This window comes from Stigmatopora argus, chromosome 2 (assembly GCF_051989625.1).
Source record: "Stigmatopora argus isolate UIUO_Sarg chromosome 2, RoL_Sarg_1.0, whole genome shotgun sequence".
NCBI classification, from domain to species: Eukaryota; Metazoa; Chordata; class Actinopteri; order Syngnathiformes; family Syngnathidae; genus Stigmatopora; species Stigmatopora argus.
In genome coordinates this window covers 3,924,693-3,945,076 of record NC_135388.1, presented here as the reverse complement: position 1 = coordinate 3,945,076, position 20,384 = coordinate 3,924,693, and the positions used below count along the sequence as shown (strand labels likewise).

Below are 20,384 nucleotides of genomic sequence, written 5' to 3'. Positions count from 1 at the left end.
TTTCTCTTAAGATTTTCCCTTCAAACTAACACATTTGTACTCCCTATTAAAACCGTGAATATGGAGGGGAAAATTGTGAATCAGGGGGCGGCTTGTACGCGAGAAATTGTAAAATTCAACGATTTTAAGGCCATTTTAAGGGGGCGGCTTATATGCGAGTAAATACGGTAGTTTTCTTTTTGGAGGCTGTGTTGCTATCTACACACTTTAAAACCCTGGTCCAGGGGGAAAGTATTGAGATGGAAAGGAGCCAATAGAGTCCCCTGAAAAACCACCCCCTGTTGCTCAGCTGTCAGCGTGATTTCTTTAAACAGGAAATAGTGTGGAGATCCTATAGCTGCCAAGAACTGGTTGAGTTTTGGACTTTCTTTAAAGAGGAGTTTAGCACAGGTCCAAAAGGAGAGGGATGGGGGTTGGGGTTCCTACAGCCCATCGCGCCGACCCCACAAAGTCACTTCCAGACCTGATGTCGGTTTGAAGTGGAGATAAATCTAAAAGGAAGACTAGTCTTTCAGTCTTAGAGAAAGAATTAGAAATGCTTAACTGTCTTTGACGTTGACAAAACAGCTATGTCAAAGTGAACAATGATCGTAAGTTGTTTAATGTTTGTTTATCTTTCATGTTTACGAAAACAAACAGATTTGCATGCCGTTAAATCACGTGTCAAAATGGCGGCCTGGGGGCCAAATCTGGCCCGCCGCATCATTTTGTGTGGCCAAGGAAAGTAAATCATGAGTGCCGACTTTCCGTTTTAGGATCAAATTAAAATGAAGAGTATAGATGTATATTACATTTCTTGATTTTCCCCCTTTTAAATCAATAATTGTCATTTTTTAATCCATTTTTTCTGTGTTTTTAGTTCAAAAATCATTTTGTAAAATCTAAAAATATATTTTTAAAAAGCTAAAATAAACATTGTTTTAGATCTATAAAAAAAAACTAAATATTCGGGGCTTTTAATCCATTTATAAAAAGTCTATCTAACTTTATCTAAAATAATCCGACCCAAATGAAATCGAGTTGACGTTAACGCGGCCCGCGAACCAACCCAAGTCTGACACCCCTGCATTAAATACTAAAATGGAAAACTGGACGTGAGGGTCGATATTTTTAAAGTTCATGAAAAAGAGTCAGCCTCCCCTGATTTGATGTTTACAAACACAAAACACAACAAATAAAGCCTGATATTTCCCCATCTTTAGTGGTCTTTGATATTTGGTTATTCAAAGACCACTAATTGTCTTTGTGGTCCACAAAACACCAGTACCTGTGTCCACCTGACGTGTTTTTCTTCCTCTCGTGACCGCCGCCGTCTCGATAGATGGAAAACGAAGGCTTCAAGGCCGAGATGACGTGGCCAGCAGGCAAGGGAGGGGACGCCCTCAGACATGGTCTTTGCTGCTCTTGGACACCACCTCCACATGTCAAGGAGCACGCCGACCAGGTCCCCCAGGATCCCCAGGACCCTTGGATTCCTGCGGGGTCCTCCTTAAAGTCCTGTGGGGGCCCAGACCTTTGAGGGACCTGGGGGTCCGTAGAGAAAAGGTCAAGTTTTGCTTGCTTACTGGAAGTCTACTTAAGTTCACTTTTAGTTTTGACTGCCTTTGCCAGAGACGTCCAGGAGAAGCATGCAGTGACAAAGGGGGGAACGTGGCACCAGGCCCCCAGGCATTATCGTGGCTTCATGTGGAAAGTCTGCTCTTTTAAGAAACTCCATTCACAGAGTTTTCAGAGAGGGGAACGTCGGGGAATAGTAGGCTGTCAATCTTGAAAGGCTGCATCGCAATCGTCTTTGATGCTTAAGAGAATAGGTCTACTGAGCTCTTTGATGTTTAGCGCTTTCTGGAGGTGGAAAATTTGAGGTCGTCTTTTTACACTTGCTTATTTACTTTCAAATTTGTTCTATAAAGAATGATGAAATACAGCTTAGCACACCCTATTTCAAATGTTAGTATGAAAAGAGCACATTATTTTTAAAGCCCTATCTCACTTTGAATAGATAACAAATGTGAACTATTTTTTTTCAAGTGGTTTTGCACCAATACCGATAGTAGGATCAATATCCGTGCTGGGAGTGCTAGGGAGTATTAAAAAATGGAACGTGCCAATGCTGTAACAATGAGTATTTTTGAGATCTAATTACTGGCTGGTTGCCCCACCCAAGATGGCTGCCAGCTACAAAATACCAGCTACAATACCGACACTAGGATATATATCAGTGCTGGGAGTCCTAGGGAGTATTAAAAAATAGAACGTGCCATTGCTGTAACGAGGAGTATTTTTGAGATCTAATTTCCAACCGCTGGTTGCCCCACCCAAGATGGCTGCCAGCTACAAAACCGACACTAGGATCAATAACAGTGCTGGGAGTGCTAGGGAGTATTAAAAAATAGAACGTGCCGATGCTATAACGAGGAGAATTATTGAGATCTAATTTCCAACCACTGGTTGCCCTACCCAAGATGGCTGCCAGCTATAAAACCGATACTAGGATCAATATCAGTGCTGATGGGGCACTAAAACGATTCCATCCAAACTAGAGAGTATTAAAAAATAGAACGTGCCAATGGTCTAACGAGTATTTTTTTTATCTAATTTCCAACCGCAAGCTGGTTACCCCACCCAAGATGGCTGCCAACTACAATACCGATACTAGGATCAATATCAGTGCTGATAGGGCACTAAAACGATGCCATCCAAAATAGGGAGTATTAAAAAATAGAACTTGACAATGCTCTAACGAGTATTTTTGATATGTAATTTCCAACCGCTGTTTGCCCCACCCAAGATGGCAGCCAGCTACAAAATACCAGCTACAAAACCGATACTTGGATCAATATCAGTGCTGATAGGCCACTAAAACAATGCCATCCGAACTAGGCGGTATTAAAAAATAGAACGTGCCAATGCTCCAACAAGGAGTAATTTTTAGATGTAATTTCCAACCAGTTTGCCCCACCCAAGATGGCTGCCAACTACAAAATACCAGCTACAAAACCGATACTAGGATCAATATCAGTGCTGATAGGCCACTAAAACAATGCCATCCGAACTAGGCGGTATTAAAAAATAGAACGTGCCAATGCTGCAACAAGGAGTAATTTTTAGATGTAATTTCCAACCAGTTTGCCCCACCCAAGATGGCTGCCAACTACAAAACACCAGCTACAAAACCGATACTAGGATCAATATCAGTGCTGATAGGCCACTAAAACAATGCCATCCGAACTAGGGAACATTAAAAAATAGAATGTGCCAATTTCCAACCGCTGGTTGCCCCACCCAAGATGGCAGCACTCGTTGACCATCCCAAGACTGTTAGACCTCCAAGCGGAGAATTTCAATGAGTTTATCACTAAACTCAATTCAATTCCAAGCAGAAAGTTCCGCTTGATTGGCCAACTAGCGTCGTCAACGGTAGCGAAAAAGTGCTCTCGCAACTTTCCACACTTTTTTGGAAGGCAGCAAAGAGGAGAATCCTTTCACTCGGAGGCACTCGGCGAACAAAGGGCCGATTATGATGGTGCGTGCGGCGCCGGTGCCAAGGCGACGTCACGGCATGTGCGTGCGTCCATTCCACGTGCGCTTATGCGCCGCAAATTGGGCAGGGCTCACCTTTCTGTGGTCCGCCGCGTGTTGACACCTCGCCGCTTCCGAGCAGAGGAGAAATAATAGCGCGTCCCTGCGGAGTTGGCAATCAAGGATTAGGATCAGCTATAAAAATAAAAAAAACTATTTCCAAAAATAGTACCTGAAAAGCCACGTGTGTCGTTTTTGCATTCTTGCGGGATGATGAATACACTCGGCTAATGGGAAAGCACAAATTAGACGTGCTGAAACAGTGAGCTCCTCGGATACGGTTTTTAAACTTTATACTTTGTTTTTATACAAGTGTTCGGGAATAGTGGTCACTGCAGTGGACATTTATTCAAATGTTATCGCTAGTCGACCGTATTATTCGGATTATAAATCGCATCTGCCGAAGAATACACAATGAAGAGGAGAAAAAAAAAGATAAATTGCACTGGAGAATGAATAGCATTTTTGGCAGGGCAATTTTTTTAAAAATCTTATTAGAAACCAATAACAAATAGATGTTAAAGTAACAATAGTAAAATGGAGAATAACAAGCTATATAGGCATCTGTTGACATAACAGTTTTTCGGATAACTATATTAAAAAAAATTAAAAAGTGGCTATCAGTGGTCAGAGAGAGTGAAAAAAACATAAGTCGCACCAGAGTGAGTTAAGTGCAGATTTTTAATTTTTAGAAATGTTTTGTTTTTGTTTTTTATTTATTACAATTGAAAGAGATGTTTTTTTTCAAAATCTTATTTTGCAATTAATTTGTTTTTGAAAAAATATATCATTTTTTTATTGCTAATAGCAAAATACATGCAGCAATAATTGAATTGAATGCTTTTATTGTCATTATACAAGTATAATGAGATTTAAATGTCAAATGGGGCTGCAATATATATATATATATATTTCTTTTTATTATTTTTTTATATATATTTATATATTTTTTTATTATTATTATTTATATATATATATATATATATTTTATATATAATGTATATTTATTATTATTATTGCTATTAATCCCATTATACCTGACAATAAAAGCATTCAATTCAATAAATATATCATTGTGATTTTTTTCTTAAATCTAAATCTTACTCGTAGTTCATTTTTACCCAGTTTTAAACAAATGTGCAGTGAAAAAAAAGATTCTTGACTTGAAAATAACAAATCACTTATTTTTGCTTATTTTTCTCAATGACTTTCCGTCGAACAAACAAATCTGAACGTTAAAGGCTTCCGTTCAAGATTATTTACTGCAACCACCTGACATAAATTATAAATAAAATAACCAAATATTGTCTTCAGTATGCAATGCGGACAAAAGGCACTTAAACTGGCTGCTCTTTTAAAATTAAACATGAAATGAAGCATTCAAACCTACCTGAATGTTGCTTTTAGTAGACTTCAACTCCGGTAGTGTTTTAAAGTAACACGTTCAGTCTGCAGCCTCCATGGACGCGCACATTTGCTCATTAAACCCCCTTTTTGCCCCAAATTTTCTCTGTCCACCACCACAACTTGCCGCGTAGTGCGAAATAAACATTCTGCATCGGTAAAAATCACCTCCAGAAATCGGGAGGAGTTCCAAACAAGCGTCTGAAATCCTGCTCGCCTGCCTTGGTTACGACTTTTACGCATAGATGAGCCTGAATGGGAAAGACACGAGGGAGCCATGCAGGGGGAAAAAGTAGGACTCATGAGCACCCCCTACTGTATAGAAAAAGTACATCCACTCATCAGTTGCTATTAAATCTCATTCATTTGTTAACCCGTATGTTTTAAGTATACACGGCCAGTGTAGGAGTGACATTATGGTTTTATTTACTTTCAAAATGACTGCAAATATGCGGAAGTGTATTAAATTCATTTTAAGAATAAAAAAATCAAAATAATTTATTTTTGGGGTTGTTTGGAATGAATTTTTCTAACTATTTTTCTAGGGGATTTATTTTCTAGGGTTGTTTTTTAATTAAATTAATTTGAAAAAACGGACTGGGTATTTGTATATTTTTTTAACCCTTACAAGGCACTCATTGACTGCCATTGACGGCGTTCTGGGGACTTTGAAATACTGTATTTTCCGGACTATAAGTGTTTATAAAATAAACAGACATCAACGGTATCTTGAATTGAAATGAATGGACTAATAGCTTATTATTTCATAGCCCATAGTTTTAATACTAAGTGCAGTACAATAGACAAGTCATGTGTTTTTGTATATATGTATATATATACATATCTATATATATATGTATATATATATATATATATATATATATGTATGTATATATGTATATATATATATATATATATATATTTATATATATGTATGTATATATATACACATATATATGTATGCATATATATATATTTATATATATACATATACATGTATGTATATATACACATATATATATATGTATATATATATTTATATATATTTACATATGTGTATGTATATATATACATATATATATTTATATATATATACACACATGTATATGTATGTATATATACACATATATTAATATATATATATATATATATATATATATATATATATATATATATATATATATATATATATATATATATATATATATATATATATATGAGGTTGAAGACAGAGCAAAAAAATCATTGAAAACAGATTGTGGTCATTTCATAGCTGTCTCCACTACATTCAATCAACGAGTCTTTCAAGTGGTTCTTAGGAGAAGGTGCTTGCGATAACGTCCGGGTGTGAATGTGGGTGTGGGTGTGTATGTGTGTGTGTGGCTACTGGTCAAGGGCCGTCCAGTCAGTCATTTGAACAGCTTGGCAAGGCTGGCTTGGCGGAAGGCCTCTAGGTCTCTCATCTCTACGGCACAGTCGCGTACCATTTCGGCGAACAAAGCGGGCCACAGGTGGTGCAAGGCCTCGCCCTTTACGTTGGTCTCGCACGCCCGACGTACCAGATCCTTGACGTAGAGGTCCACGGTGGTGGCGCGCTCCGACGCCTCCGAGGCGCCCTCCTGCGGTGCACAACATAATTTTGCCAAAAAAATGAAAATGGCTGCATTAACGGATTCGGCATTCAAATCTTTCTATTTGCGTCAGGCTAACCTCAGGGCTGCCCGTGCTGCCGTCCCGGCTGGGATAGTTGAAGAGCGCCCGGCTCAGGCCTTCGCCCACCAGCTTCCCGTTGTCTCGCAGTTCCTCCGGGCTGAGCCCCGCCCGTCGGCCACGCCCCTCCAACAGGAACTGTAGCTGCCGTTTCCTGCGGGAGACGGAGGAAAGCCGTTGACTGACTTCATCTGTCCATTTGAATAACCTGTTGTTGGTTTTTAAATACAATGGTGCCTACTTACAAATGTCTCTAAATACAATATATAAAAGCAAAAAAAAAAAGTCCAGCCAAAAATGTGACTTATACTCAATTGGGACTTGCATACCTGTCAACCTCTGCCGATAACTGCCCTTATAAATGATTATGATTCCCCTTACAAACCCCCCAAAAACCTTACAAACACCGTACGATTCTTACGGTGTTTGTAAGTTTTTTGGGGGGTTTATAAGGGGAATCATAATCATTTATAAGGGTAGTCGTACGGTGTTTGTAAGTTTTTTTGGGGGTTTGTAAGGGGAATCATAATCATTTATAAGGGCAGTTATCGGCAGAGGTTGACAGGTATGGACTTGTAATAATAACGTCAGCCTGTCATGTTGTTGTTGTTGTTGTTGTTGTTTTCAGGCTATAGATATCTGAAAAACTGTTCCGATTATTATTATTATTATTATTATTATTATGTTAACAACTGTCTAATAATTGTGTTCTTCTCATTGTATTATTGTTACTTTAATGAATGTTTGTTTTTGGTTTCTGATTCAGTTTTTTCTTCTTTTTTTTAAGGTGCCCAGCGATTGGCTGACCACTGATTCAGGATATCCCCTGCCCATGGTTAGCTAGGATGGGCTCCAGCACCTCCCGCGACCCTTGTGAGGATAGGTGATTCAGGAAATGACTGGCTGACTATTCTTCTTTTTTTTTTCAATTACATTATTCAGTTGGTGCAACTCATAGTCCGGAAAATACGGTACACATTTTAAGTGCCCGTGGGGCAAGTGGTTAGCGCGTTGGCCTCACAGCTCTGGGGTCCTGGGTTCAAATCCAGGTCATGTCCATCTGTGTGGAGTTTGCATGTTCTCCCCGGGCCTGCGTGGGTTTTCTCCGGGTACTCCGGTTTCCTCCCACATTCCAAAAACATGCATAGTAGGCTGATTGGACGCTCTAAATTGCCCTTAGGCATTAGTGTGTGTGCGTGGTTGTTTGTCTCTGGCCAGGGGGACAGCTGGCTCCAGCACCCCCCGCGACCCTAATGAGGATAAAGCGTTTCAGAAAATGAGATAAGATGAGATGAGATTTGAAGCTGGTTAACCTAAAAAAAAATATCTCGGATTGACTGCAACAACATTGTTTGGACATGACAAATATTTCCGGTTTAATTGCTAAGAGAGCTGCGTTGCTATTTACAGTTCAGCACGAGTGCACGCTGGAGGACTGAATTAGAGTATGAAAGGGGAAAAGGTGGAATGCGTGTGTAATTGTGTGTGTATTTGTGCGTCAACGTGCCAAGTCGCCACCCTGAGCGAGACGCCTGGTGCCACCCTCACACAAATATGTGTATAGAAAGACATAGTAGTCAAGCACGCACATGCTCCTCCACGTCATTCGCATACTTGCTGTCAGTGGTGGGATGTAATGCAGTAAAAATACTTTGCTACTGTAAGTTACAATAACATCTATTTTCAGCTATCTCTACTTTAGTTTAAGAATTTGCTTAGTAACAACAATTTCTGGAATAAAAAAGTGGGAATATTGGTCAGTAAACTAGCGTAATTTGCTCACATGTTGATTTGGGAGTATTTTCAGGTGACTTCCTCTTCATTTTTTGGGTGACTTATTGTTGGTTTTTCCATGTCCAGGAAGTTTTTGGTAAAAGATGATAACTGGCAAAAGAGATTTTTTTGTGGTGTTTTGTCAAATTTTGGTGGATCCATACTTTGACAAAAATGTAATAGAAAATGTAATAAAAATTTGTGCGCCCTGTTTCAAGAATTTAATGTGTGTGCATTATGTGCAGGACATGATACATTTTGAAATATTTTTGCAATGCAGCTTTTCTTGTAAAAAACAAAAAAATGAAGCAAAAAAACTTTTGGGCTGGAACCGTGAATTTTAGAAAGTATCGAAAGTTTCCCTGCAATATTTTTTTTGAATGTGTCGCAGTTGTAAAATGTGAAATGCTAACAAAATCAGCAAAAATTAAAAATTTTAACTTCTTAACGGCGGCCCGGCGGATGAATGGTTAGCGCGTCAGGCTCACAGCTCTGGGGTCCTGGGTTCAAATCCAGATCGGTCTACCTGTGTGGAGTTTGCGTGTTCTCCAACAGGCCTGCGTGGTTTTCCTCCGGGTACTCCGGTTTCCTCCCACATTCCAAAAAAACATGCATGGTAGACTGATTGGACACTCTAAATTGCCCCTAAATATCTATTCTCAAACTTAAGTAGAAATGGCGGCTCGAGTGCCTCACCTGGACTCCTCCAGCAACAAAAGGAGACGGCAGCGCGGTGTCTCGGTGGCCGCCACGTGGCCCAGCGTCCCAAAGATGCGCTCGGCGGCGATGACATCATTCATGGTCACCTAGCGATAGACGTGAACACACATAAACACACATATACACATACATATATATACTAACTAATACAACACACAAAACATATAAAGTAACATCACATCAAGAGGAAAACTACACCCATTGCAGGATAAGATGTCTTTTCAGCTGCCTTGATTATCTAATTTGACTTTTATGTATCAATTAATTAGGGTTTGGGGATTTTCATACTTTTCTTACCTTGTGTTGACTGGTGGCGACGAAAATTGGACTATAAGTCGTACATGAGTATAAATCGCACCAACCAAAGAATACAGAATGAAGAGGAAAAAAGTATATTTAAAAAAAGTCCATGTATAATTTAGAGGTACATTTTATATTTTATCAGAAACCAATAACAAATATGTTAAAGTAACAATAGTAAAATAGGCATCTGTTTACATAACAGTTCTTCAGATAACTATAGCCTAAAATATCAGGCTATTGGTGGTCAGAGAGTAAAAATATACATATGGTAATCCCTCGAATATCGCAGTTAATGTAGACCAAACATGGCAGTGATAATTGAAAAATCGCAAAGTAGTAGTAGTTAAAAATGTTGTTTTTTCTTTTTACTTTAGTGCTGAGTCCTACTAGCAAGAGTGGCTTCCGCTTACGAGTTTCAGTGTGGATTTTCACATTTTTATGAACTTTAAAATAATAAATAATTAATAGCAGAAAAAAAATTGCAAAGAATTTAATTCGTGATAAGTGAAGTCGCGATAATCGAGGGAAGACTAAATACAAGTTATACTTGAGTATGAGTCGCAGGACCAGGCAAACTAGGGGAAAAAGTGCAATTTATAATCTGAAAAATATGGTAATGGCATTAAAAACAATTAATTAGGTAAGAATGGGAAAAAAGCGTAATGCTAATTATAGCTGGGGGAAATTTAGTGTTCAACCAGCTAGCCTAACCTAGCATGCAGGTTTTTGGGATGTAGGAGGTAACCAGAGTACCTGGAGAAAACCCACGCAAGCCCGGGGAGAACATGCAAACTCCACACAGCGAAGATCTAGTTGGGATCGAACCCTCGACCCCAGAAATGTGAACCGCTCTTCCACCGAGCCACCCACCGCTTCCACGTTACATACCTGTCAACCTCTGCCGATAACTGCCCTTATAAATGATTATGATTCCCCTTACAAACCCCCCAAAAACCTTACAAACACCGTACGACGAGTCGTACGGTGTTTGTAAGGTTTTTGGGGGGTTTGTAAGGGGAATCATAATCATTTATAAGGGCAGTTATCGGCAGAGGTTGACAGGTATGACGTTAAATGAATTTCAACGTAGTAAAAAGACCATAAAATGCAAGTGTGATACGAAATGAAGACGCGGTCTCAGACTGGATCTCACGAAAACTGACCTCCTGGCCGTTGATCCTCTGCAGATTGAAGTGGTGCAGCCGGTAGATGACGAAGGGGCGCCAGTGGGCCAGGCCTACCGCCGGGTTGCCCTGCGGCTGAATGGTCAGCTGGTCCAAGCGCCGAACTTGAGCCAGGGCGGCCAATTGCGGAAGGCGCTTGATGTTGGCTTCCAGGAATATGAGATGCTGCCCAAAACAAAAACAAATCAACTTTTCTATGTTGCCTCATCAACCAGCGTGTCCAATCTTTCGTCCTCACCGCCAGATTGGGGAATTTGACCCTGATCCTCGGCAGCGTGGGTACGATGGCATCGAAGTGGATGTAGCGGAAGGCGATTACGGTGACGGCGGCGGCTGTCTGCGCCCCCCAGCCTCTCTCCAGCGCCTCCAGCGCGCCGGGACCGAACAAGCGAAGCGTGTCGCCGTCCAGCTCGGCCAGGTGACTGTCGGACAGCGATAGGCTGGTCACGCTTCCCGCTTCCGATAGCCTGAAATATACACAAAAGTTATTTTCACATGTTCAGGCATAAGAAAGTTCCGAATTGACAAATTTATCACGTCTGTCACAGTTTTTTTTTAGGCGGAGAACCGAATAAGGTTTAGCAGCAGCATAATCCTTTGATGATGGGATGCTTGCTCATTGGATATTCTTGGTAAAACCGATTTTTGGGAACGTGAATATACGCAAAGAGCCAAAGTCTTTTTTTTTGAAGGAGCTTAAGTGCATCTCACATGGATCTGACAAATTATTACATGAGCTGCTGTAAATGACAATATGTGGCAATAAATCTTTTTTTTTTTTGGAGCAATGTAAATCGGGAAATACTTACTTGCACCATAAAGGGTTAATGATCTTTATTCAATTTATACAGAAAAAAGCTACTTTTGAGGAACGCTATTGTAGTAGCAGCATTCCCTGAAAGACCCTATATGACCAAAACATATCATATTTCAATTGAATTAAATTGAATGCTTTTATTGTCATTATAGTAGTATAATGAGATTTAAAGCTTCACTACAAAGTGAACAAAAAAAGAGACAATTCAATAAATAAGTAATAAATAATAAATAAATAAATAAGTAGTCCACCTAATAAGTAGACACAACATGAATAAATAGGGAAGTCAACATAGTAAATATAATAAATAAGTAGTAGTCAACATACAGGAATTCGGAGTAATGTGATACTATCCTCGCCCATAAAAACTGATTTATCCTGTAAATATGATTACAAAAAATTATGACACATTTTATTAGAAATGCTGTAGTCTGGTTTGTACCAAGGGATCATTGAAGGCTCAGTACATGTGTATGTATGTATATATATATATATATATATATATATATATATATATATATATATGTATATGTATATGTATATGTATATGTATATGTATATGTATATGTATATGTATATGAATATGTATATATATACATATATATATATATATACATATATACATATTTATACATATGCATATATATATATATACACATAGGCATATATATATACATATTTATACATAGGCATATATATATATATATATATATATATATATATACATATACACATTGTTTAAATTTTATTTTATTTATTTATTTTTTTCTGAATTTTATCGCTCTGCGGTTAAAAACGTGCTGTCAGAAAACAATCTCTTAAATAAAGATCAGCACAAAAGCTCACGAACGCTCCCAAAGTGCAGAAGTCACCCCGCCTGCAATCTACTTCTATCTCCCGGAGCGTGACAAACCACGTCTACGGCCCACTTCCTGGGAATTCCCACGCACGGGGGCCCGACGACATACAGTACGATGTCGTGCGAGACGTCGACAAACAGGAGAGCGTTCCATCCGTAATCCGGGGAAGGTATCGCTGTTTGTTTGTGTTGGCGTGCGTGGGAATGGCGGTGTCGCCTTTCCAAAAGGCCAATGAAAGGCACGGCCGGCCTAAGGGGGGAGATCAAATAGGTTTGGGGCATACAATGGAAGCAAAAGGTGACACCGGGGCCACTTCGTAGGGGGGAGGCGGAGATTCGCCAGCGTTACCTTTCAGGGCAATTTATTCTCTTTGCGCCGCTTAACCATACGACTACGTTACACGCCCCCTCATAACTCATCCTTTATGTATCGTAGCTTTCACGAGATTGTTGATGCGCAGGATGGATGCACCCATGATTGATGTTGGATTCAATTTGAATGGCATTTCAACATGGCGGGATATTTTGAAGGTAGAAGCCCAAATTTAATGATGGTTTTTGAAAAGGATTCTGGGAAATACGGATTGAATGAGATTTGTCCAATTCATTTTTTGCTCTCTCTTTGGCTTGTTAATAATGACAACAAAATAAAAACAACTCGATAATGAATTTATCACAGATACGGGATTCATTTGTTTCACTTATCCTCACAAGGGTCAATGTCATTATTGATTACATTTGTTCCTATTTACATTAATTTATTTTTTATTTTAAAGATGTATGAAATAATGCCAATCAATTATTTTTACCAAATATATACTCTTCTGATTAACTGTTCATTATTTGCATAATTTCTTTTTTCATTCATTCATTTTATAAACCGCATATCCTCACAGGTTCGCGGGAGGTGCTGGAGCCTATCCCTATGGGCACCAAATGGGGGACGCCCTGAATTAGTGGCTAGCCAATCGCAGGGCACAAGGAGACAAAGGACAACCAATCATAGCTATGCGCAATTTAGACTGTGCTACTAGCTAGCCTAGCATGCGGGTTTTTGGTATGTGGGAGTACCCGAAGAAACCCCATGCAAACCCGGGGAGAACCTGCACACCTGGGATTGAACCCTTGACCCCAGAACTGTGAGGCCAGCAAGATAATCCCCAGCTCACCTGTTTGTAATCTATTTTGGAAAATGTACGGAATAAATACATTAGAGCTGACTCAACTTAATAATAATAATAATAATGATTCAATTTTCTCCCAGCGAAAATAGCAAAGAATGCGTTCAAAAATCCTTACTTTGGATCTCGAGGGCTGTTTGGACGGCTGTTGGTGCGGAACCGGATCTCAGGTCCACCCGTGACTCGTTCTGGTCCGAAACCCGGACTCACCCGTCTGACGTGGGTTATCAGAGAAACATGTTATTTCAGAAAAACGGGTGGGATGAGTCCATTAACAACACAACTGCATTTTTGGGGGATTTTTCTTGATAAAAGTGGTGTCAAACATGTGGCTTGTGGGCAGAAAGCGGGCTAATATTGTCATGCTTTAAGCATGATATGCACACGTGCATTCCCCTTTCACATGTCCCCCTTTTCACTATTTCAATATAGCGCGTCAGCAAGCAATGTACCCAGACAGTCAAGCTGTCAGCGTCATACAGCGCCATCTACAGAATCTTGAATTTAGTGCATTCCAATTGGGCAGCTCATCTACTTTAGAGAAAATTTTAGACTTAAGTGCGCCTAAGTTGCATTTTTATGTTTTTTTATCGCTTAATAAGGGGAATTGCAATCATTAATAAGGGGAGGAATTAGCCGAGGTTAACAGGTATGTAACAAGGAACCTTAAAATGCCCCAAAACCAAGTTTGACACCCCTGCTTAATGGCAACATCCAAATATAATTTTATACCGGCGCGCCAAACCCACCGTGGCTCCTCCGGCGAAGGCTCCTGAGCCAGGCCGTTGGTCTGCGCCTGGCAGTGGGCGGGGCTAATCTCCGGGCTGACTTCTTCTTTGGCGCCGTCGGTCGTCGACGGCGACGGTGGCAGTTCCGGGCACGCGGCGGCCACGCCCTCCCATTGCTGCGCGGCGTTACGGATGGCGAGACGTCGCTTCTCCTATGCGGGATTCACACAGACGGAGAGTTGGCAAGGTTTCAAGTGTCGGACGCCCCGAGCTCACGTCTCAGTTAAAAGCTACCTAATAGCTCCTGTTGACGGGTGAGACGTCGAATTTGACACTTAATGTGTGGCCGACTTTGAGTTACGCACCATAAATTGACTTCTGTGACAGCCTTGAACAATTGTTTAAAACATACAGTGTGGACACGCCTCTGCGTGGAATGTACACCATGAATAGAATATTAGGAAAGTAGTAAAATGATGGAAAATAGTGAATGCAAGGTTTTGTTAAGGGAAATTTAACCCCTTTTGAATGTAATGTTCTAAACGCTTCAACCTTTAACGTTTAATGTGCTGTTTCCTACCATTGACGGCGCTAGATATCCAATCTGTTTTGAGTGAAGATGAATATTTGTAGCCAATCCTTGTAGTTTGGACGAATTGGACATGTGTCAATGGCAGGCAATGAGTTACATTTTGGGATATTTAAAAATGTAAATAACAATAAGAAAAAAATCTCATTTAGAATGTCATTGGGGCTCACCTACTTCTGTTATTAATTTAGTTTGTATTCACATTGTATTAGTCTGTAATTTTATTTATTCATTAAAATTTATATAAAAAAGAGTGGAAATTAAAAAAAAAATACAATATGATTAAGTAATATTTGGGGATCACATTTTTTTTTCAATAATTTCCACAAAGTCACTTCACCCTATAAAAACGTGAAGAAAAAGATGAGTTTTAAACCTAAAAAAAAAAAATAATAATAATCACATTTTGATAAAGAAGTCAAAATGGATTAAATTCCTAAATCTTAACCATAACTGAAAAACAAACACATTTCTAAACAAAGAAAAAATATGAACCAAAGAAACCTAATAAAACTGATTTAAATCCAAAACATCAAGGATACCATTTTATATTATTTTGTTAAAGTCAAAACTAATTGTACATGTTTTAATTGCATATTTAATTAGATTTTTTATTTGTTTTAATCCTGTAAGGTGACCCTATGAAGCTTGCAATGCCCCTTCAAATAATACATTTATATTATTATTACTACAACTAAACTGCCCAATTCATACTACAAAAACCTAAAATAAATAAAAATTTCCCAGCCAACCCCGTGCAAAATAACTCGCTGGATATGTTTTGCGTAAAAACATTCCATGAGGGCATTTTTGAAATGAAAAGTGTACCTTATGAATAGTCTGCTTGTGACTCTCCTTCTTCTTCTCCTCCTCCTTCCGAGACGGCACGCCAGCCAAGCGCCGATCCTCCTCCTTTAAAAAAAACATGGCAGCCAGGTCAGGTGACTTGCTCGATGCGACTTTGAACAGAAGCGCAAAATAGATCTTCCGAATCGGGCCACTTGCTGAAATAGGAAAAGACGCCGATAGCAGGCAGTCCTGATGGACGCCGCCGGATTATCAGTCTAGATTGTTAACTCTGGGATCAACGCAATCCAGCTGTTGGGGATAGCCAACACTCCCAGGATGCAATGCTGCTGAGCTCTCACAGTGTGTGACAGCCTCAAATGACACTAGAATGGTGAAATAGTCATCGGAAAATCATGACTTATGATGTTAAGTTGTTGAAAACTCTTCAATCTTCTAAATTTGAGGGAGCAGCATTATTTATATAGTTATACCTCGACATAAGAGTGCCCCGACATATGAGGAATTTGAGATACGAGTAAAATTCTGAGCAAATATTTACCTTGAGATACGAGTAAAATTCCGAGCAAATATTTACCTTGAGATACAAGTAAAATTCCGAGCAATTATTTACCTTGAGATACGAATAAAATTCCAAGCAAATATTTACCTTGAGATACGAGTAAAATTCCCAGCAAATATTTACTTTGAGATACGAGTAAAATTCCCAGCCAATATTTACCTTGAGATACCAGTAAAATTCCGAGCAAATATTTACCTTGAGATACGAGTAAAATTCAGAGCAAATGTTTACCTTGAGATACGAGTAAAATTCCGAGCAAATATTTACCTTGAGATATGGGTAAAATTCCCAGCAAATATTTACCTTGAGATACAAGTAAAATTCCCAGCAAATATTTACCTTGAGATACGAGTAAAATTCCCAGCAAATATTTACCTTGAGATACGAGTAAAATTCCCAGCAAATATTTACCTTGAGATACGAATAAAATTCCGAGCAAATATTTACCTTGAGATACGGGTAAAATTCCGAGCAAATATTTACCTTGAGATACGAGACCAATTTTGAGATTCCAAAGCAAGCCGGTGCAATGAAGGGTAGTGCGAAGAAAAGGCGTATGTGTGAGTTTAAAGGAATCTAAGTTAATTTAAGTTAAATTTTAAGTTTGTTACGTTACGAGTGCATCTGTCAAGTGACGCTCTCTCTCCCTCCCAACCCATCCACGAACCCCCCGTTAATGCCTCATTTTATTATTAAACATCATAACCACTAGTTATTTGTTACTCTGTAAGTAAGTGGTGAATTACAACCAATAAAAATGTGTTTTTCCATTGTAATATCCTGTGTTTTGGTGTTTTTTTCCAGAGTGTGGGAACGCATTAATTTGTATTTAGTTCATTTCTATGCAAAACGTTGATTTGAGATACGAGTAAATCGACATACGAGTAAATCGACATACAAGCTCAGTCCCGGAACGTATTAAGCTCATATCTCAAGGTACCATTGTATATAAAAATCGAATGTTGAAGTAACATTGAAGAACCTTGTGGTGAAATGCGAATTGTGGACGCCATGAAATGACCTCCCCGAAGCCATAAATAAAACACAAAGTGTGTGATGTCTGTGACAGCTTTTGAGCGAGCGGCAACAAAGACATTAATGGACTCTGACGGCACTTTCTTAGGGCTCGTTGGCTTCGGCTGCAAAGGCTTAGACTTTTATCTCTTGGAAGGGTGCTTAGTACATTGTTATTTTAGATGACTAATGTACAGTCGCAGAACATCTCCAACAATGCGAAAAGGATTGGCAAAACGGCGCCAAATCATTTTGATTGGCGTACATAACGTACCATTCGGGTATTTGACATCAAAAGATTAATACGAGATGAACAGTAGAGTAAATTTACTCAAACTGTGCACCACTTTGAGCTATGTGCCTATAAATATCATATTTTAACCGCCATTTGCTGACTAATCCACTTTAAAATACCATTCTTCCTCTGGCCAACACGCACTACCCACAAAATTTAATGACCTAAAGCCGTACACACACAATTTTTTTTAAATTGTCATATTCATTCATGTATTTTCTGTCCCGCTTTTCCTCACAAGGCTCACGGCGGGGTGCTGGAGTCTATCCCAGCTGACTGAATTGGTCACCAGCCAATAGCAGGTCACGAGGAAACAGACAACCAATGATAGCTTTGGGAAATTTAGCATACAATTAGCTTAGCATGCATCTTTTTGGGATGTGGGAGGAAACCGGAGTACCCGGAGAAAATCCACGCATGCCTGGGGAGAACGTGCAAACTCCACACAAAAAAAGTCCAAACCTGGGATTAAACCCTCAACTCCAGAACAGTGAGGCCGACTCACTAACCACTTGACCACCGTGCCGCCCTCAATTCTAATATGTTAACCCCAATTCTTTCATTTTTTTGGTTTTTAACAGCATACCAAATGAAAAAAGAGAAAAAAAGCAAGAAAATTCGACAGTGCTTACCGTGATGCGCTTCATGTCCAGCTGTCTGAGGTGAAGCACACAGCGTAGGACAGCTTGCTTGTACCATGTCTCCAGGGCTACTGGGTTCCCATCCAGGGTGAGCTCGGAAAGCGAGAGCGACTCCCCAGAGCAGCTTAGCTGGTGGAGACTACATCGGGACACAAGAAATTCAATCAGAAAGGTCATTTGGGCCTGGAAACATTTCTTCATTCCATTCACTTTTAAAGTCTGGCCTTTAAATGGCAAAAAAAATGAGCCAAGATTAAGTGACAGACGAAAACATCTCAGTTCAGGACACATAATTTGTCTTGTCAACATAAAAGTTGGCTTATTCAAAAGAAAAAGCCTGTTTGTTACTAGTGAACGACTGATTGATATGCAAAAAGAACAATGAGTCGATTACAATAACGCTTTGTTGTTAATCCCCCCCCCCCCCCCCCCATCACACCCACTAACTCATACCATCCTTGAAAAAATGTAAAGAACACTATTAAATGTAATATCTTACACCAGGGGTGTCAAACTCGGGTTGGTTCGCGGGCCGCTTTAACGTCAACTTGATTTCACGTGGGCTGGACCATTTTAGATATAATATTTAGATTTTTTTTTTTATAAATGGATTAAAAGAACTGGATTAAAAGCCCTGAATATTCAGTTTTTTTTAAATAAATGGATTAAAAGAACTGGATTAAAAGCCCTGAATATTCAGTTTTTTTATAGATCTAAGACAATGTTTATTTAAGCTTTTTTTTAAATATATTTTTAAATTTTACAAAATGATTTTTGAACTAAAAACATAGAAAAAATGGATTTAAAAAATGACAATTATTGATTTAAAAGGGGGAAAATCAGGAAATTTAATATACATCTATACTCTTCATTTTAATTTGATCCTAAAACAGAAAGTCGGCACTCATGATTTACTTTCTCGGGCCGCACAAAATGATGCGGTGGGCCAGATTTGGCCCCCGGGCCGCCACTTTGACACCTGTGCGTTAGAAAATGAAAACAAAAATGAAATACAACTATGATTTTTTTTATCGGATTTATCATAATACCAAAGCCAAAAATATCTTTTTTTTAAAATGTCAAAAACTATATTATGAGAAACTTGAGAAAAAGTTGCGATTTTAGCAGGACAATGTAATAATATTACGAAACAAAAAATAATATTATCAAAGTAAAAACACAGGCACAAAAATAGTAACTCAGAAAAATAAGGTGTCTTCCCATTTATCACAAAAATAAAGTATTATGAGAAAAAGACAATTTCTGGAGGTCCTCTAGAAATCTTGAAAATTTACGAAAGGTGGGGTCAGTAGGGGTCCTTAGGTTCCTCCAAAGGACCAATGATGACTCACAGGGTTGACACTAAACCATCAACAAGGCCACCTTCTCTTAGCTTGGGGCTAACGAGGTTAGCCGTGTTAGTGGGTTAACAAGTTAGCCTCAAGTCATCTTCCCCGGGACCACCTGGGAGGCTGCGCAAAGCCCACCCTCCCGACACTAAACAACAACTTTTAAGCTTTTGCGGACCACGTCCGAGCATCCCAACGTCTGAACGGCACCACCGAAAAGAAAGACAGGGCTTTTTTTCATAGTCTGAGTGCTTACCTGCTAATGTTATTGCAGCTGAGAAAGAGGCGCCGTAAGCGGGGGAGTCGGTCCACCTCGGTCTGAGAGGGAAAAGGGGGAGACGGAGGGATGAGGAGGGGAGGAAAAGCATCGTCGCCTCGCTTGTCAGTCAGTCAGTCACCTTGCGGCCGGCCGATCCGGCAGCACAGCATCCCCGTCCGCCCTGCGCATGCACCGAGCCCGGCATGCTGCTGCCTCCTCATCCCGGCGAGGAGGGGCAAGGGGGGAGGCTGTGGGAGCTTCGGGAGGGGAGGGGGAGCAATGCAGAGATGCTGCAGCAGGCCACATCCACACACACACACACACATACACTGGCAGGGAGGAACAATGGCCGCTCTGAATAAGCTGCATCCATGCCCACCCCGCCCCTGCCGAAGCCTCGGAGGACCACATGTAAATGAGATACGGCGGAAGCTCGGTCGGGACGACGCATAGTCTATTCCGGGATTCGCTTTTGGGGGATATTTGTTCATGTTTGGGTTCCTTTTGAAACCGTTTTTAAATGGTACAATATTTTTTAACAATGCTTTTAATGAGTGAGGAGAGCAGGGTCAAAGTGAAATGAAAGATTTTTAATGGAAAGTCTGAGCGC

The 20,384-nt window shown here is 39.7% G+C and overlaps 2 protein-coding genes across 6 annotated transcripts in view; both read right to left on the bottom strand.

Moving 5' to 3' along the window:
• Positions 1-5,228, bottom strand: part of thsd4 (thrombospondin type 1 domain containing 4) — a 31,291-nt gene extending 26,063 nt beyond the window's left edge. Inside the window, exons 1-4 of the mRNA XM_077590165.1 lie at positions 4,970-5,228; positions 3,752-3,806; positions 3,616-3,682; positions 1,268-1,524 (exon numbers count right to left, since the gene is read on the bottom strand). Of these exons, the coding sequence (XP_077446291.1) occupies positions 1,268-1,524; positions 3,616-3,682; positions 3,752-3,780 (353 nt within the window). The 5' untranslated portion in view covers positions 3,781-3,806; positions 4,970-5,228. The remainder of the gene's footprint in view (positions 1-1,267; positions 1,525-3,615; positions 3,683-3,751; positions 3,807-4,969) is intronic.
• Positions 5,229-6,209: 981 nt separating this feature from the next.
• The window catches only part of lrrc49 (leucine rich repeat containing 49), a 26,867-nt gene continuing 12,692 nt past the window's right edge, over positions 6,210-20,384 (bottom strand). For all 5 annotated transcript variants that reach the window (XM_077622725.1, XM_077622733.1, XM_077622716.1 and 2 more), the window contains 10 exons: positions 19,772-19,833; positions 18,158-18,305; positions 15,676-15,759; positions 14,280-14,470; positions 13,649-13,744; positions 10,912-11,140; positions 10,653-10,838; positions 9,163-9,272; positions 6,694-6,847; positions 6,210-6,602 (listed from right to left, as the gene is read on the bottom strand). In XM_077622725.1, the coding sequence (XP_077478851.1) occupies positions 6,393-6,602; positions 6,694-6,847; positions 9,163-9,272; positions 10,653-10,838; positions 10,912-11,140; positions 13,649-13,744; positions 14,280-14,470; positions 15,676-15,759; positions 18,158-18,305; positions 19,772-19,833 (1,470 nt within the window). In that variant the 3' untranslated portion in view covers positions 6,210-6,392. The remainder of the gene's footprint in view (positions 6,603-6,693; positions 6,848-9,162; positions 9,273-10,652; positions 10,839-10,911; positions 11,141-13,648; positions 13,745-14,279; positions 14,471-15,675; positions 15,760-18,157; positions 18,306-19,771; positions 19,834-20,384) is intronic.